Source organism: Hesperophylax consimilis, chromosome 7, assembly GCF_061612785.1.
Source record: "Hesperophylax consimilis isolate HC1 chromosome 7, BYU_Hcon_1.0, whole genome shotgun sequence".
Taxonomy (NCBI): domain Eukaryota; kingdom Metazoa; phylum Arthropoda; class Insecta; order Trichoptera; family Limnephilidae; genus Hesperophylax; species Hesperophylax consimilis.
In genome coordinates this window covers 34,298,870-34,325,189 of record NC_142842.1, presented here as the reverse complement: position 1 = coordinate 34,325,189, position 26,320 = coordinate 34,298,870, and the positions used below count along the sequence as shown (strand labels likewise).

General features: G+C 36.7%; 1 protein-coding gene across 1 annotated transcript in view; it reads right to left on the bottom strand.

Moving 5' to 3' along the window:
* Positions 1–20,683: 20,683 nt before the first annotated feature.
* Positions 20,684–26,320, bottom strand: part of LOC149422654 (uncharacterized) — a 73,400-nt gene continuing 67,763 nt past the window's right edge. The window contains exons 6-9 of the mRNA XM_089633983.1: positions 24,734–24,976; positions 23,182–23,306; positions 21,990–22,129; positions 20,684–20,925 (exon numbers count right to left, since the gene is read on the bottom strand). Of these exons, the coding sequence (XP_089490109.1) occupies positions 20,684–20,925; positions 21,990–22,129; positions 23,182–23,306; positions 24,734–24,976 (750 nt within the window). The remainder of the gene's footprint in view (positions 20,926–21,989; positions 22,130–23,181; positions 23,307–24,733; positions 24,977–26,320) is intronic.

The window sequence follows — 26,320 nt, the reverse complement described above, 5'->3', positions numbered from 1 at the left end:
ACTCAGACAATTCTTTTTCTTCTCACAAAGTCTAAATCAACTTCCACAAAATGAATCCTCAAAACAACACCTTAGGCATAATAGCCAACATCTGCTCTCAAAGTACTCAAAGCTTAGAAAAGGAATTAAAAGACAGGAATATTTCTCCTTTCATCAAAACCAAAAACGTCCTGATTAAGTACGCAGCATTTCACAACAGGAAATACATAAAAGGACTGCAATTTCAACCCGGCAGTATAATTGCTGACACAAACAGACACAATCTACGGAGGAAACATGTTACCTTTAAGGAAAACGACACAGTTTGGAGACGCAACAACACACTCTCACAAGGTGCTTTGTACTTCTCTGCAAAACTAGCTCCTCGCTTTGTTAAAGCAAAAGTGCTGAGAAAAATCTCAGATGTAGTATATACCCTATCGGACGCCTCTGGTAAACACATCGGTAACTACCACGTGAAAGATATTGTCAAACTAGGAAGTGTGGACACAATGGACACTACCTTCACTAGGTCACCACACATATAGCTAACAAACTTTTGGCTCTACCTTTGTCCCACGAGATTTGGCCCTCGTGCAGACAAATAGCATGTCTTATCGCGTAAGTTTCATATAAAAACCCGCATTTCGACCTCTGCAAGGTAACCTTCTCATTTTTTCTAAAAACACAGAAGTGTCAACTGTGTTTTTTTTAATCATTTCTCACCCATACATGTACAACTATGCTCTTTTGTATAAACCTTTTGTTATTTTTGTTTCTTTGTCACACCTCACCGTGTAATGTATATAAATTGTACTCATATTTTGTACGTATTCTTCTCTGGAATTGATATCATTCCAGTCAAGAGACTTTTCTGCTTCCCAAACAATTGATGCTCCCGGAGTCGCGTCCCTGGACATTAATTGTTAGTCGTCACCATTCTGACAGTTGCGACACTAAATACATAACTATTTTTGTCGTAACTACCACAAAAAGTCACGTACAACATTGTATGTAAATGTTTTTTTTAATTTTCTCATGTTCTCTGTTTTTCACATTGTTCTTTCACATTTGTTCGTCACTTTTGTTCCATTGGGCTCCATCGTACATAAAACAATGACCCTTTGCAACATACACCCAATTGAGGTGAATTTTCTACCCCTGTAACTTGTAATCATAATGCGTGTGTAAATTCCAGTTTGGTATCGTCATTTGATTCAAGTTTACATAGGTGTAACAAATAAAAGTTACAATTACCTTTTTTAAAGTTTTTTCAGTTTTGTCTAAAAAATTGAATGGCGCTCAACTTTCCCATTTGCTCTAATTTGCTGTTTTTCAGAATTTGATATTGACATGTCAATTCTGAAAAAGGTTGTTGTAAAGGAGAACAAACACCGTTTTGTCCTCGTCATCAATAACAATGTATCATACATAACACCTTTCGGTCACATTGAGTATGTAAAATCTTAATATCTCAACTTTCTGACCCCAATTTGTTATATTATGTACTATATTTTTTGACTTAATTAGCATTAGTTTGCCTTGTCAAATACACCGAGCCAGGTCACTTATATTAAGTCATCCTGTGTCTCTAGGTGCCTCTTGTATAAATTTGTATCATAAAGTTCACAACATTCGTGTTTGTGGCAATTTTGGCAACACCAAGTGTGTTCCCCGTTTTTTTGTTTGGTCATTTTAAGTAAATAAAACCCTAAAAGGTCTTAAATAAACCACTACAAACCTTTTTTGTAAGCAAAGAGTAAGTAAAACCGAGTAGGTCTCTTTTGCTATATGTGTGTCTTGTTTAAGACATCCTTATAGGCATATGTTTTGTATTATTGCCAACTTAACGCATAAACCCAACCAAAGGTTATGCCATCGTCATTCTTGATAATACCAATAGCCACTACTTGATTGTTTTTGACATTGTGTATGTATCTTTTTTTCCGGTATTGAAATGGTACCTTTTTTATTATTGAACGTTGATATGTTATTTTCATGATACATGAGAATGTTACAATATCCACCATGAGACGAGGGATCGTTATAAAATCTAACATTATACATGAGAATGTTACAATATCCACCATGAGACGAGGGATCGTTATAAAATCTAACATTATACATGAGAATGTTACAATATCTACCGTGATACGAGAAGTTCGTTATAATTACTTTTTTTTCTGGCTTACATACACTGTGGCCAAAGAGATAATTTGTTCCATAAATGGTTATAAATATCTATGTTGTACCGTCCTTTCAATACTAGGGTTCTTTCGTAATTCGTTCAATTTCTACATGAGACGTGAAGACGTTATAATACTTACCATGATTCGTGCGAACGATACAATATCTTGTTGTTGTTTTCTTTAAATAAGTTGACACTATGTACTTGTTCTACCAGACGTAGATCATTGTACCCTGACTTGTCGCCCTTAATTGGGACCCTTTTGTATAACTCATGACACTGAGGGAAATGTCCTTCACTGTAGTGAGAATTTTTTTGTTCTATTCAAACAAACATGAAGCTGTGCATTCAGCAATTTTTTACGCTAACTGATACCTGTGGACTTCTTGTCAAGCGGACCCAAGAACCATCCACTATCCATTGACCATGGACTAGCCATCAGCCTCACTGTTGGTTATGAGGTATCGTGTCGTGGGAGTTAATTGAGACAGTGACACAAAACCATCTAACTCGTTGTCTGGGAGACGAATAAGAAAAACTCCCAGGTTTGTGAAGCCTGAGCAAGGGTCTGTCATGTTCTCACAAACTGTAGAAGATTAAAAACGACCCCTAATCTTTCACCAAATACACGTGAAAGATTAGATTGTTATTACTGTGTATTCTCCTTCACCTTTTCATCAAATTCATGTATATGTGTAAAGAGTTAGGAAATTTGCTGGTTGATATATTTCGTCCTCACATAGAGATCGAATTGAGAATTAGCTCAGTCACTATCAATTTTCGCTGCTCAAACCCTCCATCCTTCACCCTTCCATCAAACTCATGTACATTTGTAAAAGCTAGGAAATCTGCTGGTCGACCACATTTCGTTCTCTGAAAGAGATCGAACGGAGAATCAGCTCCATCACCAGCAGACCTTCTCGCTCAACGCCATTTTTTTTCTCATCCCTCATTATCTTTGAGGTTAATTTCATGAATCTGGAAGGTGTACCCTACGCACATAGCGTATCGTCTGTCTATAAGACAATCTTTATCCATGAAATTTGCTTCAAAAACTTCCCTTTTCACCCCTTTCCTAGGTAATCAACACATTTCTTGTAATTTTGAAAGTCGTAAGTTGTTATCGCTCAAGCGCTAACACCGGCCATGGAAGGTCAACTTCTTTCAGAAACTTGGACCCTTGTAAATCAATTAGGTAACCTCACGCCAGTCGTGATAGTTTTTGTCTCCCCAATCTCGGGATACTCATGGTATAGTCAGCACATTAGATCTCTCTCTACTCTCTCCTCTCTAAACAACGTTTTTTTTGTCTTTTTGTCTTTTCTCTTGAACACAATTTGTTTCTCTCCAAACGTTTTTTCATCATTGGTCTACCAGGCAGGTAAACTTCAAAAATTTTGACTATAATAATAACCAATTCCCGGATTAAAAAGAAGACCAGCAGCCCTCCTCATCACCTGCAAGCTGAGCTTCACTTCTTTGCCGCCTTCACTTCCATCACTCACTTCTCTTCAATCTCTGCGTACCAAAAACACCCGACCGCACCCAAATTAGGTGTGAGTCGTGCGTGCAGTTGCAAATCAAGTTGTCTCATCATTCAAAACACATTCAAAAAGAACCAACCTCAGAGCATGCCAGCTCAAGGTTAGGTATGTTCCTGCAAATCAACCACTTGCCATTGTGCAATCAACTACCTGCCGTTTGTACAAATCAACCACTTGCCATTGTGCAATCAACTACTTGCCATTTGTACAAATCAACCACTTGCCGATGCGCAAACTCAACATAATAGCCATCACACGCATCAATCATCAATCAACTTACTGGTATTACTCCATGTTAATACCAACTTCATTTCACCTTGACAACCACTGCCCCACCACATCAGCATAATGGAATTCACGCTGGTACAACAACAGAACCCGGATACTTCTGGCCCTCAGCATCACCATCTCTCAACCACAACCAAGAAGCACAGTTCAATTTCTATGGCCCTAGTGATACTTGAGTGCAATCTCAAATGGGTCTAGTTACAGTGAAAGTGTAACTTTAATAACTTCAGTGAAATTACGTCTACTTGGTACTCAACGAAAACTACGCTCTTCAAACTTAGCTTACAGACCAATGAAATTTTAGAGTCAGGTTGTTGTTCTTGTCATCACTGCATAACTTGTATGTTTGTCTTTTCATCACTGCATAAACTTGTATGTTGTCTTTTCATCACTGCATAAACTTGTATGTTGTTCTTGTCATCACTGCATAACCTTGTATGTTGTTCTTGTCATCACTGCATAACCTTGTATGTTGTTATTGTCATCACTGCATAACCTTGTATGTTGTTCTTGTCATCACTGCATAACCTTGTATGTTGTTCTTGTCATCACTGCATAACCTTGTATGTTGTTCTTGTCATCACTGCATAACCTTGTATGTGGTCTTTTCATCATTGCATAACCATGTTTTTTTTTTTCTCCCTTTGTTTTTTTTGTAAATCAACACTTTTTTTCTCTCTCTCTACTCCCCTCACGACAAGGTGAAGAGGATTTTTAGCGCCTAAAGCTTCATTACCACGTCACCTTTTACTGGCGGAGGGGGAATGTGTTACGTAATACAGTCTCCCTATTAAATTAAATAAGGCGTAGTTACCCCAACTTCCCCTCACAGCTAGTTGCGGCGTATTCAACACACGCGGCCAGATGGTCAAAATACGTGATCGGCACGGACCACCCAGGCTGCTAGAGTCAACACGGGCCGGCCCTAGGCGCGCTTCGCCAGTCCAGAACCGGCCTCGGTCATAGCACATTGTCGCTCGCGAAGGCAAAAACCACTCGCGAACATGACTTGCATAATTACGCGATAACGAACGCGATCTCGTTCCAGTTTTCTAACTAGATGTATTTCGCTATCAATTACCAATCATGATTATTATCTCGGCTCAAACTAAACTCAATGGAGTCCCGTTCCCGTGTAAAATCCCGAGTGCATATCACCACATCAACAGTACCGCTGCTTTTGAGCGCGGGAAACCTGAGCCAACATGATGTACCGCATCTCAAGGCAAATCGTAAGCTTTCAACCTATCCCCTTTCTTGTGTTCAATTCTTGTAACTTCATATAGAATCCACGCTTCATCCGGTCGTCGTCAATTTAGAGGAGAGAGTAGAAAGATCTATGTCACCCCTGTATTTCTCGAGATGATTAATATACCTTGTGCCTTTCTACCCATTGTATTATTATTGTGTGTTAACCTTTTCCAACCTCCTAACCGATGGACGAGCTAATGATTAAAGGAACTGCCTACCCCTGATAGTACACGAGTCTCATCTGCCTACCTTTTTACTGAGCTTAGCCAACTAATAACCTGGTTCGACTCCGGGTTAACCAACACTTAGCAATACAAAACCAACAACACGGATTTCTACAAAAAAGATCGGTACTAACAAATTTGGTAAATTTCACGGAATATTTAACGAGCAATATGGACAATAGAAACCAAGTAGATGTAATCTACACTGATTACTCTAAGGCCTTCGATAAAGTAAACCATTTCATTCTAATTAAAAAATTAAGTCAAATAGGCATCCATGGTGACTTACTTCGGTGGCTCACTTCATACCTTCGGAGCAGACTTCAATGTGTATCAATTGCGGGAACTAAGTCCAGTTTCTTTTCCGTGCCCTCCGGTGTACCTCAAGGTTCTCATTTAGGTCCATTATTATTTAATGTGTATATTTATGATATTCACAAATGTTTTTTACACGCCAATTACCTAGCATATGCAGACGATAAAAAAATCTACTTAGTTACCAAATCAATCGAAGATTGCATTAAACTTCAAGAGGATCTCAATCGTCTTTTCGACTACTGTGAATCAAATAAACTTGTAGTAAATACCTCAAAGTGCAATAAATTATCATTTACACGTAACAAAAATAAAATTTCCTTTGATTATACATTAAATTTATTTATTTATTTATAATTTGTACATTTATTTATAACAATTACAGGTAATAAAGCCTAAGACGTTATAATTGTACCATTTATGCAGTGTATATGCAATGCCAAAAATCTCACAAATGCGCTATAGGACACAAAAAATAAATCTAATTTTTTATCTACCGCATTCAAAAAGTACGTAGCTCTCCCTACAGGTGAGTTCATTAATAAATTAGTGCGGCTTGCTCTACTATATAGAAGATTGTGATGACGTCCTCGAGAGTGAGACTCTGGTACAAAAAAATTTAATTGGGCCAGTATCTCATTATTAGATAAGTGACCGTTTATTAGTTGGAAAAAATATTTAAGCAAAGCAATACCTCTACGTGTCTCTAGGGAGTGGTAATTGGTCATGCCTAATATATAAATCGATGGGTAAAGCCAAGGGTAACGTCCATAGAGCCGCGAGAATAAAAACCTTAAAAAATTTTTATGGACTCTTTCAATGCGTAAAGTGTATGTTAATTCATGTGGAGCCCAGATGATCGAGTTTGATTCAGTACACTTAGGACTAGTGTGTTATATAATAACGTCAGTGTTTTTGTGTTACGAAACGGATATGAGTTTCTAATTACGAAGCCGAGAAGCCTGTATGCTCTGCTTATTAAATCATCGATGTGTTGGTGAAAAGTTAGTTTGGTGTCGTAAATAACTCCTAGGTCTTTGATTTGGTTTAGGTGTTGGAGAATAATTTCATTGATTGTATATTCAAATACATGCGGTTTCTTTGATCTTGTATACGAGACGATATTGCACTTGGGTGTACTGAAGTTCAAGCCATTTATTTTGGCCCAGTTTGAGACGCAGTCAATGTCACATTGAAGGAGAATACAGTCAAGATGATTTTTTATTGAGCGATATAGTTTCAAGTCATCTGCAAATAGTAAATACAGCGAATGTGTGATGACTGAACCAATATCGTTAATAAAAATCAGAAACAGAAGTGGTCCAAGGATGGACCCCTGAGGAACTCCAGAACAAACTATGAATTCCAAAGAACTGGAACCCTTATAATAAACAAACTGTCTACGATTTCGAAAATATGAAGCAAAAAAACAGAGTAGTCTTTTGGAAAAACCAAATGAAGCTAGCTTATTTAGAAGAATGTCGATGTCAACCTTGTCGAATGCTTTTTCCAGGTCGAAATAAGCAACATCCACCTGTCCCCGATTGTCGAGAGTTGGGACTTTGACGTTGGGAAATGGGACTCATATCAAAGAAGTAGAATCTATCATAGACCTTGTGGTAATACTGGATGTGAAATTAAACTTCATTCAACACACTGATGCAATCATCAACAAAGCCAACAAAATGCTAGGATTTATAATACGTTTAACGAAACCTTTCCGCAACCCTAAGACTCTATATTCCCTTTACACAGCGTTCATCCGTACCCACCTAGAACACTGCACACCGATCTGGACTCCTTTTTACCAAGCTCACATTGAAAAAATCGAAAGAATTCAAAAAAAAATTTTTAAACACATTAATTATAAACAAAACTTACATTTCTTAAATTACACCGATACTATTAAATACCACAACTTCAACTCCCTTCACACACGACGTTTGATTTTTGACCAAATCTTATTATTTAAAATTCTTAACAATGGCCTCGACTCACCAGAGCTAACCAATTTAATAAATATTCCTATTCCAACAAGATCAAAACGGCAATCCCATTTATTTCATTTACCTACATATAGAACTAACTTTAGAAAAACTCACCCATTCCACGTATATGTGCCCAATATAATACTAAATTTCAAAACATAGACATTTTTAGCAATACACTTCACAAATATCGATTAGAAGTAACTCGTACGATCGAAAATTAATACAATAGTATGGAATGTATCCAGAGCATCTCCTATCCTCATCCTAAATTCCTATTCCTCCCCTCCTCACCTTTAATATATTTATATATATTTTTTTATGCAATAAAACTCCATCTCCAATCAATTCTAATATAGGAGACTTTTTTGCTTGACTATAATTAACATATATATATAAATATATATATTTATTTTTTATTTTTATTTTATTTAATATTTGAAAAAATATATTTTTACATAGATAAGTATACAGGATAAAAAAGATACAAAACAATAGAAATTAAAGTAGCCTTTCCTCACCATATATTTATATTTGCTCTGTTAAAGCTGTTTGTCTCTCTACAAAAAAAATAAAAATAAAATAAAATAAATTATTGATTTTGACATATTGAAATCTCTCTTTTAGGTAACTTTGAAACCATGATAGCACTATTCCGTCCAATCCACTTTGTTTTAGTTTCTTAGTGAGTTTTGAGTGTGATATGCTATCAAATGCTTTGCGGAGATCAATGAAGATTCCAAGACACTTTTCTCCATTATCTAATTTTTGCATTATTGTTGATGTCAATTTAGCAATCGCATCCTGTGTGCTGAGATTGTCCCTAAATCCAAACTGGTTTGGGCTCATTATCTTCTTATCTTTTATGTAGTTGTTGAGTTGTTTTTTAACAATTTTTTCATTATTTGATTTTTGCTATATTTGATGTGAGTGCTATGGGACGATAGTTAGAAGTGTTTTTTTCGTCACCAGTTTTAAAAACAGGGGTCACAATCGTCTTCTTATAGTTGTTCGGGAATATGCCCTTCTTTAGACTAACATTTATTATATGAGCAATTGGTTTGCTGATTATCTCACGTACCTACCGTTTTTAATGTTTTTACAGTTATGTTGTCGTAGCCAGGGCTTGCTGATCCTCGTAAACTTATTATAGCGTTTTCAACTTCTTTATCAGTTACTGAAGCAAATGTGTGGAAACCTTCTTCAAAAGTTGGGTTTAGCTTTGGTTGTTGAGTTTGTTTTTTGTCTAGGATAATATTACTAGCAAGATTAGCGCTGACATTAAAAAAATAATCGTTAAAGATATCACCACAAAGTTTTGGGTTTTTTTCTGTGTCAGTATTGATTCCTTGATGAGTAATTTCTTTTGGAAATTTTTGTTTTGTGCTTTTGTTAGTTATTGTTTTGATAATTTTCCAGAACTCTTTGCTGTCTTGACCAGCATTGTTTAATTTATCACGAAAATACTTTTCTTTAGTCAGTCCAATTAGAAGCGTAAGTTTGTTTCGATATTTCTTGAAGAAAGTAGCGATTTTTTCGTCGTTAGGGAATTTTTTAGACTGGTGATAGTATTTTTCCTTATTTCTGATTGAAATCACTAATCCATGTTTATCTGTGTTTAGATTTTGTTTTAGAAATAAGTATTTGTGTGGAAAGGTTTATGTGATTTAGGAAAACAGTTTCGAAATTCTCCGCACAAGTATTTGGATTTTCCGATTCAATTATTGATGTCCAGGTTTCCATCTTAAGATTTGTTTCTAAAGTTTTCAAATTTAAATATTTTTTTTGTCAGTTTTGTTGGTACTTTTTTGTCTATGTTGTTAACGAATATACAGGTGTAGTGGTCAGTTATACTGGTTTTCCATAATATCGACATGTTTTTTTGAGTGTTATTTGAGTTGCACCATATGTGATCGATACAGGAAGGGATTTGTCCGCTGATATTTCGTGTTGCATTATTTATATATGATTTATAGTTTAGCGAAGTCATTACATTTATATAATCATCTTTCGTTTTGCTTTGTACCCAGTGTCCGATATTAATGTTAATGTCACCAACAATAATATTAAAGGTACTTTTTTGACTCAGTAATAATTTTTCGATTTCTATAATGAAATTTTTGGGATTCGATCCGTGCGTCCGGTAGATGGCAATAATATGGTACATAATGTCGTTCACTTTTACACTCAGTTGTAAACAGTTTGCTAATTGAATTTTAATTTCTGTGACAGTGACATTGTTATATTTATTTAGAATGAACACCGCCATACCACTGGTTTTATTAATATAGTTAGTTGACGAAAAGTATGTGTAATTCGGAATACTGTACGTGTACAGTGTGTCAGCGTTATTTATATTTAAGTGCGCTTCTGTTAAAACAATGAGGTCCAGTAATGTTTCAAGAATGTTTAGTGTTACCACAAACTCATCTAGGTTTTTTTTTAAACTTCGGATGTTTTGGTGCAGAACAATGAAAGTATTTGGGACTTTTTTTAGCAGATTTCTACAATGTTGTGAATCTTCGCAAATGTGCTGTGAAACATCTGTTAATTTGTCAATTTCCTCGCCTAGAAAATCATCCATCACTTATTCATAATCGATTCTCTGTTGTGCTATGATAACCATTCGTTTTCGGTAAGTACATTTTTCGCTATTCGCACTGTGTTCAGTATTGTTTTTTGTTCCAAATAGATTGTTGTTTTTGTCGCAGTTGTATCATTTGACTATATCTTTGGTTTTTTCGCATTCACTAAATTTGTGGTTTTTTGCACAGTGTATGCATCTAGGCTTACGAGATGCTACTTACATTTGCATGATTTTTTATTAGTTGAGGCGTTATTGAAAAACCCAGATAAATCATAATATTAATGGCAGTCCCAGATCTCAGCCATCACATTAGCGCTAGGGGTGATTAAATCACTAGTTTCCAACCAGCACTAACTTTGGTACCCCTTGGCAAATCAAGGTTTTTTATGGTTTGAAATATAGCAACAAAAGTCGCACTGTCTGGCTTGTGTGTACGCAGCCAGCCCTCGAAGGAGACCTGCCAGCCCCCTGTACAGGCGCCCGTGCCCCCAACTGCCTTTCTTAAAGCAACTCCGCGTGTACCCGCACTCATCTACGCAGACCCACGCAGCCAGAAGAGGCTATTAACATGTTCTCCACGAGGCTCTACCCCGCGGACCAGGACTATACCCTGATTGCAATACCGTCCGGCGCCCACCAGTTGGCACTTAGAAGAAAGACAGGGACGGTATTCTACACGGTCCCCGTCCATCAAGAGGCCCCTGTCCCCCAAGGGCCCCAACCGATCCAGTGCGGCAACCGGTATACCGGATTGCCGGAGGTTAGTGAAGGCGCGGGCGCGCCGTGAGTAAAGCGCGCCAATATTAATGTTAATGGTGTTATTATTGATTGTTTTTTCAAATGGGATTTACAGATAAATAAAGTCTGTGAACGACTGAGATCTATTATTAGTAGATTATATAAATTAAAATTTTATGTTCCAATATGCACACTTCGAATAATTTATTTATCACTAGCTGAATCTATCATAAGGTATGGAATTACAGCTTGGGGATTTTCCTCTAAAACAAATATAAATCATGTTCAAGCAGTTCAAAATTCTCTTGTTAAATTATTAGCTCATAAAAGTTTATATGAACAAAGGCATAATGTTCCACACCTTTATCAAAATCTGAAAATCCTCTCGGTAAGAGCAATTATGTGGTATAAAATAATTTTTCAGCACATAAATAGCCCTATGTACATAAATAGACTGGAACACACTTACAATACTCGATTTACATTAAATGAAGGACTAATCGTACCAAAGCATGTAAACAAATATGGAAAAAGAACGCTAGACTACATGATACCAAATTGTTTAAATATGTTACCTGCAGAAATCAAAAAATGTACAAATATAAAAAGAAATTTTTTGTTGAAAAATTGGCTAGCTGAAAGAAATAGTTTGTACTAGACTCTAATACAAACTATTTCTAACTGCATACGCTTTAATTGTTTTTTTTGTTTTTATTTTTATTGTATTACACCTCTCATGATATGAATGTATACATTTGATATAATCTGTTTAAGTTAAAAGCACCCAATGACAAACTACTTTAAAGTAGTTTATTGGGACTTTTTGATTTTTGTATATTATTTTGATATTTAATAAAAAAAAAAAAAAAAAAAAAAAATTTCTTCCGCAGGTGCCGGCAGGAAAGATCGAGTTTCCCGGTAGTGATGACTCTGGGGAACATGACGCACTCGCAAATTACCTCGGAGGTGCAAGGACATCTGGGGATAGGCAAGCTGTTTACATTCAGGTATTTTCTTGCCCACAATGGACGACCACCGTGCCCTCACCAATGGGCTACGAGCGGAGGCTCTCGTCTTCCATACATTCACAACCGAGGCTGAAAAGCTGAAGAAGGCCGTCAGCAAGGGCCTGCCTAGCGTGAACTTCGAGCTTAAATCGCAGAGGACCTAGAAGCACAAGGCTTCTGGCTGTCAAGTTGGTCAGGATGACGACTGCTTCCGCTAAACACCCCATCCACCTGGCTCATTTCAAAAAGGAAGTGAATATGGGACAGCTGTAAAATACCTGTGAAACAGTGCTACCGGTGCCAGGACTTTGTCACGGGTCCCACATGGCAAGCTGTGTGAAGTGCTTTGGCAAAATGGCCGAAAACCACAAGAGACGAGTCCGCCGCATACATCCAGCCAATTACAGAGGCTGCCGAAGCGGGTTGCGTACGTCACCTCAATCCAGCAGCCACCTAGACAGTCACAATGTCCCGCACAACAAGGCCCCAGCAGGACACCTCCTCAAGCGAGGGCGGGTGGAGGCACCTGGGCCATTGTAGCCGGAGGCTCCGCCCCCGTCCAACAGCAGTCCTAGCCCCAGCCATCCCCACAGCCCCGCACCCAGCCATGCCCACAGCAGAAGCCCAAGCGTGCGCCAACATCTGCCGAGGATGACGTGGAAATTATGGCCTTGCTCCAAGATCCTCTGTGGGTTCGTTCTCAGCTTGCCCGCTGCACATCAAGGACTGAGAAGCTCATCATCCTGATGGAGCTTATCACGACCACTCTCGATGGATAATTCCGAGGGTGTGAGAGTCCTTCTGTGGAACGCCAACACCATCCGTACCAACTGGGAAGGATTCAAAAAGGAAATCAACGAACGAATACATCTCACTTTGGGAACTCTGCATCACAACAAGAAATCGACGCAGCCACAAGCACTCTCACGGAAATACTTCAAAAAGCTCAAGACACATACATATCTCTCAAAAAAGTACACTCATACACGAGCAAGCTTCCCGAGTACGTTTTATCTCTCATCAATGACAAAAATCTCCTGCGATGCATGTACCACCGCAAAACATATTTCAAGACAGCCTACAACTGCCTGCAAAAGGAAACAAAGAGCGAAATTGCAGATCTCTAGCGCAAACTTTTCAACAAAAAGTTGCATCGCTCACGCTAAAAGAGATTCCTTATGGAAAATGGCAAGCGCGCTGAGACACAAAGATCACATAATCCCCCCTCTAGCGACATCAAACGGCACAGGAACAGCGCTGTCGCTACAAGAAAAATCTGACACGATGGATTCAAGAGAGCCTACGCAGCCACGGACGGCCTTTGTGCCTCGGCAAAGGACCAAATCGTAGCTGAATCTCTACGAGAACGGAGCGAATTACAGCAGACGAATGCTATGGATATTCATTTTATTACGCCGAGTGATATTTCTGTCACAATCGAACAAAAATGAATAAAGCGCCGGGAAGCGATCAAATACACAGCAAATTACTCAAAAAATCCCTCAAAAAGCCATCATATACACTACAGAACATTTCAGTGCCTGTCTCATGCCTGTCTGGGCGATGTGTTTTTTGTGGTTTCGGCGATGTGGAAATCGGCGACCGTGCTGCCCTTCGCAAAGGCAAACAAAGATCCCAGAAGAAAAAAAGAATGAAGAAAGAACCCAGCCGACGATTTATCGACCGATTGGTCTACCCTCTACGTTGAGCAAGGTATTTGAACAAATTATACTCAACCGGCTTGTCCCACACCTCGATAACAACAGGCCAGACGAGCAGTTCGGCTTCAGAAAAAGGCACTCCACCACAGACATAGGAATTAATAGACGAGAAGATAATGGCGAGGGGTAAAATCAACTGTTGAAGAACGAAGGGAGTAAGGCTGACTGTGATTTGTCAATAAATCAATCTGACAGTAAATAGGCATCTCGCATTATAATATCACCATTTACTTCTTAAAAGTAAAATCTGCTTTTGAATGAATAGACATTTTTACATGGGAGCGCAAATTACTCGCCACGTTATGAACAAATTTGTGAAGTCCAAATTCGGCAAAAAAATTCGGTTCTATTTTCAGAGTCGAATATTTCGTTTAAGTATTTAGTTAAGACACTTTTATAAATGTTCATAATTTACTTCCCAGCAACCAACCAGCTTTGTGTTTCGCGTCCAGACGTTTCTCGATGTGATAGTATATGTTTCTAAAACTGATCTATATTATACGATGTGAATATGCTTAAAATAAAGTAAAATAATGCTTATATATGGAATGTAATACGACAATTGGGTTTATTCTCTTTTTCAAATCTATTTTTACAAGTGTTCATAGTACAAGTCAACATTTTGCCGTGTTATTTCGTAAAATGAACCGATGATGCCTCGACCATAGTTCGCACAAGAATGATGACGTCACGTTTTCAAATTTCACTTGAGGCCATACGCGAGCACAGCCGGCTCCAATGGAACCGGTATGGGGAGTGGGGATAATACGCTTTTAATCACTTAGGGCAGGTCTACTAATATTCATATGTCTATGCACTCCACAATCTACCAAAATTCAAAGACTAGACCTAGAGAAAGCATTCGACACCGTTTGGATAGACGGGCTCGTGCAGAAGTTGCACCACACTAACATGCCCATATACCTAACGAGACTGGTACAGTAATACCAAAAGAATACATCCTTCAGAATTTTCACCAGGAACGTGCTATCACCAATTCCAAAAGGCGTGCCCAAGGAAGTCTTCTGGGACCCTTTCTCTTCATGCTGTTCACATATGACATCCCCCGAGACGAGAGATGCAACTAGTTGATTTATGGAGATGACGTCAAACTCTACGTTTCCTTGCTCAAAGCAAATATGGCCGCTATATACCTACAGAGGGCGCTTGACGCGCTCGTAGGGTACTATAAAAAATGGCACCTGAAACTAAATGATGATCATGTACACGAGGAAACGGAAGAAATGGGAGGAGAGGATAAGTACAACTTTATGTGTTACCTGTTGTAAAGGGAAGGAGAGTGGTCTACCTATCCCAAGCAGTGGAAATAGAAGCACTCAGCTACTAGACGGAGTGGTGCATACCGACGTGTGTGGACCAATGGAGAATGTCTCTCTGGGGGGATCAAGGTACTTTATAATATTGATGATGATTATAGTCGCATGACTCATATTTACTTCATAAAAAGTAAGAGTGAAACTTTTCAGTGTTTTGAAGATTATACAGCCAAAGTAGAGAACTAACTTAATATAAAAATTAAAGTTTTAATTAAAGCGAAGTGATAATGTTCGTTAATTTGATACTTTTCTAGAAGACTGGAGTGCATACTTCATCAAAAGTCGAATCAGTACACAATTGAGCAAAATGGTTTAATCGAGAGGAAGAACCGTTGAAAAGGCTTGTTGTTTATTATTTGATGCTGATTTGAAGAAGGCGATCTGGGCAGAGGCTACCAATACAGCTGTTTATTTACAGAACCGAACAGTATCAGCTTGCCTAAATAATAAAAGTCCATACGAGTTATGGACCAATATACCAACAAATATCAAACCTAATATTAGTCATCTTAGGGTGTTTAGGAGTACTGTAATGGCACATGTACCCAAAGAAAAAGGTTAAAATGGGATAAGAAATCTGATAAGTGTATCCTAGTAGGTTATTTTGAGATGTAAAGGGATACAGAATATATAATGCTAAGTCCAAGTTTATTACAACTAGTCGGGATGTAGTCACTATTGAGAAGAGTTTGGATGCAAGCAGTGTGAATAGAATAAGAATTCAGAAACTAGCATCGAAAATGAAGAAAAGAGTTTAGATTCAGTGGGGGAATGTTAGCCAGATGATTCATTTACCTCCGCAGAAAACAGCAATTATCCTAAATATGTGCTAAGTGAGAATGAAGATTCAGACAGTTCTACAGGAAGTACAAGCAGTGTGGTAAAGGCATTACCTGCGAGATATAGGAATAAACCAGAAAGGTATGGTTTTTCAAATATGTGTACAGAAGGTACTAATATAGATGTTGGTGAGCTATCATTGGAGAAACCTCCACGAGGCTTGGAGAAAGAACATTGGTTGCGCGCAGTTCAAGAAGATTTAAAGTGCTTGGGAAATTGCGGATGCCTCAATAAGTGAAACTGTTGTTAAGTATAAGTGGGTGCTTAACAAAAGGTGTGATAGGAAAAATAATAACATTTATCGTGCCAGATTAGTTGTGAAAGGATATAATCATAAAAAGTGGTATTGATTATTGTACTGGAACGTTCGCCCCTATAGTATGATTTACTACTTTTAGGTTATTATTTGCCGTCTGAGGATATGTCAGCAGACACAATTACTAAAAGCTTAGCTTCAGTGAAACATTATAAGTTTGTAAAAATATTAGTCATCGTAACTGTAGTATTTTAATGTGTAAAATATCTGTATTCTGAAAGTGGGGATGTTATGATATGCTCAAAATACCATGTCTTTAGATACTTATAAAAAACTTAACTTGTCTATGATAGGTACGTAATAAAGATCTCTTCCGTTTTGTCAGCCTAGCCAAGATCGTTGTTTTTATTCAGAACCTAATTAATATCATATTATTAACACAAATAACTCAGACGTAAAAATAAACTCATTCAAGACATAGGACAATACAATTCCCTGAGCGACTTTACCTTTAGGTATACTTACAGACTACCCATACATATCCTGATGGACTACGAACATACCTATCTGGTCTGACCCAGATTCATACACGGACGAATAAGTAACGAGCAGTAGGTATTTCCTAATCTCCCGACTTTCTTCCCAAATATATTATTATGTTTATATATCTATTCATATAATATTTTATATTTTTATGTACATGTATCTTTACTCTCTATCTTACCATAAGTACGATTGTTATGAAGCGGTGTTAAGTCTTATTTAAAAGTAATTATTTAAAACACCTCTTCAGAACAAGTACCATTCATAGCATTAATTTTGATTAAAATTATAGAGAGCACGGTCTGGCAACAAATAGACCGCCGGGCAGTCTATTGTTTGTTTCCGTTTCCTTTCGCTGGGTACTCTGGAATTGTTACACGAGCGGGACGGCCGTGTAATGATCGCACAGTCAATTAGATTATAATTCATTTTTACCCTGGATGGGCGATCGTATTAAAAAAGTGTACATCAGTATTCCTGATGCGGGTTATTCGGTTCTTTTTTACAAAAACCAAGTCGGTGCAGGCTCTATTAAATAAACGTCCGTATAATGGATGACCGTGTGTGTGTTCGTGAAGATCACAAATGATGTTCTACTGAAGTTTATATACGCGATCCCTTGTAAATCGTTATTCCGCGGACTCCGGGAAATGAAGCATTCACCTCAAGTGGCGCGATACAAGCCGTATTTTTCTTAATAAGATACGGATAATAAAATCACAAGCCCGGACGGCACCCGCTCAAGTAATCTGCCGATCAGCTCAATGGATGGATTCGCTCCATTAATGTTACATAAACGATAGACCCGATACGCTCCAGAACCGCTTATCAGCCACCTTGTCGGAGACGCTGGACCCGTCTCCTGGACCAAAGCCCTGATGGTGCCAGCTCGATCTGTCTGGGACAGACCACCGCCGGCCGTATGGAAGCTCCCCGCTCACTTTCCGTAATTAAGTGGTTAATCAGTTTTAGATAGAATTAAGAACCAATTTTTGATCCCTGGGGGTAAGTGCCGAGTCATAATATGTAACATGTTTACTTAAATATATTCTCCATGTTTTATAATGTGCAAAAACAAAACTACTGCTTTCATTTCACTACAATCAGTAGAACCTGTAATCCTTTGTGTGCCCATGCCTTGGCGACAGTTTCATGCTCTGCCCATCCCGAACATTACTCGAGGACCGAGTATTGGCGCGCAGAAAATCTGCAAAGTTCGGGATGGCATTTAATATAAAATATGGCCGGTAACACGATATATTCATATAACAATCTAGAAAAAGAAAAAAAACCCTCTCAATTTTTCGTAAATATGATTTTTATTTGAAAAAGGGCACGTTTGATGGCAGCGGCTGTATGAATTGTTTAGTCAAAATATTATTTAAAACAAATGAGAAATAATAGTGTTAATTTGGACTGTTTTATTCGCATTTTTTCATTACTATGGTGTATATAATATGCAGTTTATAATTAGGTAGGTATGTATTAAGTAGGTAGGTATTTAAGTAGCTACTTACAAATCTTATGATTTTTGAGAAAATTAGGAACACCCTTTTTTACTTTTTAGTACATATCCTTTCTCTGTTCCCCGTAATGAAACTGTAATTCTGGATTAAAAAACAAAATTGGAAATGTCTTTAAAGTTATCTGTATTATTAAAACTTAACAGTTGGCCAAGTTCTGATCAACGTCGCCCAATTATTGGCGAAAGGCAAAAGTGACTAATTTTTGTTTGTTTATATTTAATCTAGTACTCAGGCCTCTAATCCGTTCATGGCCAAGAATGGGCAACATAGATGTCATACAATATAAAATTTCCGATAACAATATTTTTTTATGATTAGTATAGGCATTGTTGTATAACACCTAGGTTGGCCTTAAGTTGAAAGTTACAGCACATATTCAATACTTTCAGTCGTATGCGAGCTGTTTCTAAAACCATTATTTTTAACCATTGTATCAAGTTACAGTATTTGAGTCTTACCGACGCGACGTTAAAGTTCAAGCCCAACACGCCCCTTGACAAAATGGCGATACGAGGGTATTTCGCAAAACTGACTTATTCCACCCGAACGCTTTGTTGGATAAACGCTAGAAACGAATACAGGTGTCAAATAAGTGATATTACATCCGTGTTTTTTGTTAGTAATAGATTACTTTAAGAATATTCGATTAGAATCGTAAAATATAAAACAATTACTGTTTTGGGATAAGCCGAATTTGAAACGTCATGTAACACAACTGACAGCAACTTTCATACAAATCAACTATGGTCTATTTCTATTGGCTCAAATGGAATAGGCCTGTTTTGGTAGTAACTTTGGATGGAATAATACCCCACACAAACGGTGTTATTGTTCATTTGTCTTAGACCAGTGGTCGGCAAAGTGCGGTTCCGGAGCCGCATGCGGCTCTTTGGCTCCTTGAGTGTGGCTCTGGCACACATATCTACGGGCAGCAGGTATAAGCAGGTTTCAGGAGTTTAGGAATTTAACTTTCGTCAAAAATCCTCTTAATGTTACGATAACTGAGTTGAAATTTTCTCCTTTTGGCATTGACATTAGTAACTTTGAAATAAAAATGCAGGATTTAAAAAACATGGAAATATTGAGCTCTAAATTTCAACGTCTTTGTATTGATTTGGAAATATTGGAGAAGAACAAAAGTGATCTTAGTTCACAACACAAGTGGTCTGCTTTGAAAGACCTGGAGAAGGAAGACATGATCATTTTTAACGTCTGGAATAGTATTCCTGACTCTTACGATCAGCTGAAAAAACTCGCGTTTGATGTTTTTTTCCCTTTTTGGTTCTACATACTCATGCGAACAATCTTATTCAAGCATGAACTTTATCAAGAATAAACTGAGAAGTCGTCTTATTGATGAGAACCGGAACTGGAATCATGCCTAAAATTAAAAACAACAACATACAAACCTGACTTATTGAAACTTTGCAAGGAGATGCAAGGACATTTTTAAATTTATGGATATAAAGGTTAAAACTTAACTAAATAAAGGTTAAAAAATACTAAATGAAAACAGATTTGTCTCTCAGAATTTTTTTTAATCGTTGTAATGTACATATTTGGCTATTTGGCCAATAAGTTTGCCGACCACTGTCTAAGACCAAAATCATTTTATTTCGCGAAATGTCAGCAGAACATTTGTAAGAGGGGTCGAACATTGTACATTTTAAATTATTTAACGATTTCGCTAAAAATGCTTAGCTTGACTGAACTGTGCCGCGTCTCCCAGCCCTACATGCATTACGATACGACTGCGAGTGAGCGAGTAAAGGCATACCATCGATAACTCAGTTGTAACCTCTCTCTATCTCTGTCTCTTGAAAGGCGCATGTATTTGAAAGAGAGATCATAACGACGCTCTCAGCTCAACTATAATAATAGTGCCCTGTAAAGCATCAGATAAATCTTACTAAAGGCCAGTTACTCCTATTTTTCAAAACAATTTTGGAAGTCGAAACTTATAAATTCGATTGCCAATGTTTTTTTGTAGTATTTTATGACTATACCTTTAATGTAATTTTCTGTGTGTTTTTTTACTCCTTAATCATGGGCCTTCTGGAGTCCAGCCATGACGACTAAAAATGATTCCGAAGAAGCTTTGAAAAATCAGTTTATCTGCCAACAAATAAAATAAGACGCATAGACATGTACAACGTGATATTGCTTGTTAGGTTTTTGATAATATCTCGAAACAAGAATGTTGAAATACGGTGGTAATAATAGTCTACAGATTTTAATGAAACACTGTTTAAATTTACAGTTTTGCTCATTTACTGTACAAATATACAAAAAGAATTCAATCTCTACACGAAATTGTTTCCTATTCACATAAAATCTTAAATACATAATACTTAATCATTAGAATGTCTGTACCATTTATTACTATGATTGGCATAATTTCTTGCTTGGTCCGCTATTATGCTTTGATCAAGTACAACAAAAGATTTATTTGAAGGATTCTCATTGATTTTCACATCACTTTGGAAATTATTCTTGGACCACTGCTTTCGGCCCGTTTCCCTTGGGCCCATAGACCAGTCCCGCTGTTGAGAGTTCCTGTTTGGAGACACTGGTCTCCAGTCAGCATTTTGATCTAAATTGAAAATAAATTCAATGATGTTATCATAAAATTAAAAAAATATGTGCTTTTGGTACGACTGAATTTATTATGATTAATCATAACCAGTCTACGTGAGTAATATATCTATGGTCTAAAAATTCCTCATAAAAACACACAAAATTTGGGACTTTGGGTGAAAAATCAATTAAATGATCAAAAACGTGATTACATGATGCAATTACTAATGCAGATACTTTAAAGGTATCTAAATATCACGCTTTATTCTAATTTTGCTAAAAAATGAGAAGAATAGCTCAAACAAATAATTTAATTCACTAGTATATAATGCCAACTTTTTGGTCATCATCAGTACCCAGATCGAATTCATAAGCTGATCTTTATTTTCAGGTACATATTACTAGTGAGAGTGCATGCGCTCTTCGGGTACAATTCGGGGCTCGTTTGATATGTGCCCGCTTTGGAGGATTCATTGGTGCTCGTCTTCCTTCGCGCAATAATACTCAGTGGAGAGATAGATATTGATGACGTTATTAGTAATGTTTTTTTATTTATAAAAATAATAATTTGCGTTATGGTTCGTTTTACAGAAAGATAGGTTAGTGCCGAATCTAGAGGGAGCTAAAAGAGGGGGGAATAGCCTTTGCCCTTTACCAAAACTCTACTTAAATTTAAAATAAAAACTTATATTTTGCCCCCATTTTGGAAAAATGATGACGTGCCGACCCCTCGGTCAAGAAAGATTGGCCTAAAAAACCCTAGGATTCATGCCCAAACACCCTTGAAGAAGTACCTCTTCAAGGGGTTTAAAATGAGTTTTTTGAATTTATAATGTTGCTTATTGCATTTCATTTGCTTTAAAAGAATAACTTAATACCTTAAACAGATCGGACGTGTGTCCAGTAAGACTTTTTTTGCAATTATCTACGATAGGAAACTTCTTGTAATCTTTAACAAACCAAGTAATAATTGAAGACTCCCGTTCTCAAATTATTTAAATGAGAACATTAATACCAGAAATTAGAGTATTATAATGAAATATTAAGTTTATTTTAAGTTGTTTTTATGGTAAATATTACATCCTTTGCTAGGTCTCCTAGTTGTTGCAGTCACCCTGGATCCAAAACCTTTCTTGGGCTCGTCTACATTAGTGACGTGGAGACGATACGAAGGAGAATCAGATCTTCGTCTGGGGGACTGAATGCTGGTAGTAGATGCCCTGGAAAATGAAAGATATAAATCAACACGCAGGTAATCAAAAAATGAATTGGATTTCCAAAGAATGGATTTATTCTAATAGAAAATGGTTTATGGCCGTAGAAAATTTCAAATAAGTTAAGTTTACAGTTTTATCAAAACAACATGGGCAAGCAATCATCAATTTCACCGTTGGTTCTAAAAATAAAAACGTTAAATTTCAAAGGCCGACCGCGTAAAAGGAATCAACGTATCAACCTATACATATGTAATAAAAAATATACAGTTTCACGGCCTCCGTGGTCGATGATTACGATGAAGAATTTAAATCCTGGCGTGCGCAAGTAAATTTTGGACAAGAAAAAGACGGGACAATACCCTAAAATGAAGTCGGAATCTTAACGCCGTAAGGCCTTGCAAAAAAGTATGCGACGCGCGGCCCTGGTGTATTGGACAGACCTACCGTTGAATTTGCCCCAGCAAATCTCTAAAGTAAAGTGGAAATCTTAACGACTTAAGTAAAGAAGTCGTGTAAACAAATATTCGACTAATGGACGTAATTGGCGTAATGGACAGACCTTCTGTACAATTTGCCCTAGCAGGCCTGGGAAATTGATCTTTCGTGGCGTTTATTCTAATTATTTATGATAAACGTATTACTAAAATATCAGAGTGTATAGTTCTAGAAAAAAAATCTCGTGTTTACCGCTAATCTAAACGTTGAAAAACGTTAAAATCGTAAGGTACTGTTTTAACTATTTTTAAATTAAAATTACCTACATTCGGAGATATTGGTCTAAAAATGATATTATCGTTATCGAATTAATTAAAATGAGGTTTATTTATTATTGTGAAATTTTATTAATTTATTTTAAAAATAAAAAAAGGGTTTTAAAAAGTAGCATTTTTATCAGGACATTATGATCGCATTTTTTTGCTAAGCCACTTAAAAATTCATGCATGTGGCCCTTTAAGTACTTATTTACTGATGAGAACAGAAAGCAATATCAGCATATAATTAAAATTAAAAAAAAATACTGAAAATATGAAACGAAAAAAATTGATTAGGTTTACCTCCTTGACGATGGTTTGTACAGGTAAGAACTTTCATCTTTTGTCGGTCCCATCCTCTTCTCTTCCTCATCTGTCCCCTTGGTGTAAAGTATCTCAAAAGGCGAATCTCGATGATGGTCAGCTCGCTTAAATATAATATAATGTTTTTAATAATTACACACGTCAATGTTGGTATTTCTCTAACCATCGACAACAAACGACAATGATGTAACAAGCACAACAAACTCTATGGAATGTTTTTTTAAATTTGTATTAGGCTATTTATCCTAAAAAGAGTGCTTTGTCTATGGAATGTTTTACTGGACCTAAGAAGCCCTGGATTTTGTATTAATGGCATAGAAGCCAAATCTAGGGTCAGGGGAAATTGCCTGTCAGCCATCTTGTAGGACTAACTTTTGAACTGATTTGAATGCGAAGTGGTACAAATCAACTATTGTAGTTTGATTTTTGTTGTGTTAATGCAGATATAAAGGCTTATGATTTTATTGTTATTTGGTGAGACAAGAAATGGGATGTTATTAAAAAAATTCAGTAGGTTTTGTAATTATCCATACATCTTCTCCCTCACCCCGCGGCTTCGTCGAATTGTTGTCGAATTGCTCTGTCCAGGGCTTTTTGCGTTTTACCAGCGGCCATTTTACCCATTTAATGGAGGGAAAACTCTGAAGTCATATTGGCGGCCAAAAGAGGATCAAACGAAGTCATAATTATTTTATTTCATAAAGGTGTTCTTGGATCCATTATTATTATCATATAATAAATGTGATGTGGGCGTGCTTCGTGATCTAAAAGTCAGACCATTCTTCTAATAGTCAACATGTACTTGGTCTGTGGCGACATTGCTTTCTTTTCAAATCTTATGGAAAGAATTTTTAATTGATGTTGTGTGTGTCTATTATCTAGCCAGTGCATAATATTAAATAATAAAAAACGTTTAAAGGTGGATATTGCGGCTATAAAATTGCATTTTTTTGGATTGGTAGTTCCTGCTTTTGCAACTTACCCAAAAAAGTTCAATTTAGAATTTAATAGCTTAATAATTTTAGAAGTCACCCGGCATAAGTGTCAGACGTCACGGTAAATAAAATTAATGACATGGCAGTACGTGGGACTGCCATTCGAATTGTGAACTGTATTTCGTGACGTCACGGGTATTTTGAGCGGTCATTTTACCCATGTTCACTTTGAAAGCTCATACTTTATTGGTTTTTGGAATTTAAAATTTTAATTCGTCAAGTTTCGAAGTTCTGTGAATGTTCTATACAAGTTCTATTACTATTCCATTATGGGCCAGTCGTGTCAAAGAACTGAAATAATAACAAAACTTGATTTCAAAGTTTGTAAAATGACCCGTTCAAAAACAAATGTTTGACACCATTAAAAAAAATTCTGTTTCACAATAATTTGTCATGATGCGCAGACCGCCATTTTGTTTCAGGGACAAGATTTTCCTAGGGTTGGCAACATTCAGCATTTCTAAAAACAGCGATTCAATCTAAGATCCTATTGTTTCTAACGAATAATATTATTCCATAGAAAAATAATTAGAAACCTTTATCCACTTTAAATTAACTGGAGGCTTTAGTTCCACGTTATCGGGAGACCTATGCTGAGGAAGTCTTTCTCTAATGAGGTAGTCAGTGTAAGCTTTTCTGTACTCCGGCTGGCTCTCGAACAACTTCTCGTCGACGCCGATTTCTGGACTTTTGAGACGAGGCGGGACTTTCGGAAGGTCAATGTGCTCGCGCGTCTTTAAATCTGGAGGTGCTTTATATTCCTTTTTTGGACTTAACTCCTGAGAAATAAAATATATTAAACATCTTCGTGCGATGACAATATTGAAACAGTATTCACAGCTAGACATAACAATACAACATAACAATATCTTGCAGTGGTGATACGTGATTCAGTTTTTTTTACAAATAATATTGTTTATTGAAACAATGACTTGTTGTCTAGAATTAGGAAATTTTAAATATTATATTTGAGTCGTCGACTTGTAAAACCAGCTCTGGACATTTCAGCTGGTTCTGATACATTTACAAAAAGAGATAGAAAGAGTAAGTCTTGATACATAAAAAAACAGCCCGCTATGTTAAAACAAAGTCAAAACTCTAAAAGTAGTCTACCTGTAGTCTGAAAATTTTAAAGTTTGTTCTTATTAGTGTCAGGAGTGTTTAGAGAAAGTTTTGAATGGTAGAAGAAATTGGGGACGCCCGACGAATAACTAACGCAATATCTCTGCCCCAAAATGAGATACGGAGTCGATGTAATGTAGTTTTTTAACAGTAACATTGTGTTATTTTAATGATTAACTAATGTTTATAAGACAAGGTTTTATGCATGGCATAAAGGATAACAAATAGCAATAATTAGTCGCCTGAAATACCAATACAAATCTACCGAGTAAAAATAAATGCCGCCAACGGGAATTGAACCTGTACCTTCTGATGGTCAGGTGCTCTGAACCACTGAGCTATAACGGCTTATTTCCAAGCCAAATAATTCAATATGTACCAGTACCTCAATCAACAATTACTGCTTATTAAATTTTTTCACCTCAGTTGGTTGTTTACAGTTTCAGTTGGTAGTTTACTTTTGAAGGTTATAACCATCAATGTAATACATCATTGAAGAAGAATACTAATAAATCAAAACGAAACTATCTAACCTCTAACCACTCGAGTAAATATGGCCGAGTGGTTAGAGGCGTTGCCCCGGTAAGACAGAGATACTGGGTTTGATTCCAAGGTGAGATCGTTACCTTTATATTTTCTATGTCTTGTTCTGTTTCATGTTCCGTTTAGATTTAGTAGTAGTCTTGAAATTAAAGTAAATAAATTATTAATATTTTCGCTAAATATCAAAGGAATAATAATTATGTTGGTATTTAGCACAAAATATATTTTTTTACATTCAAAGTGTTAACAGTTTTTCGTGACATCTACAGATTTCCGAAAAATCCAGAGCGGGTTTTACAAGTCGACCACTCATTTGCTATAGAATTTATCAATTTATGTTAACAGTGTTGTGAATGAAATCTAAGCCAAATTTTACATTCAATTTAAAATGAATTTAATGCATTTAAAAAAACTATAGTGTATCGATAATCAAATGTACATAAGTAGTTCTCTCAATT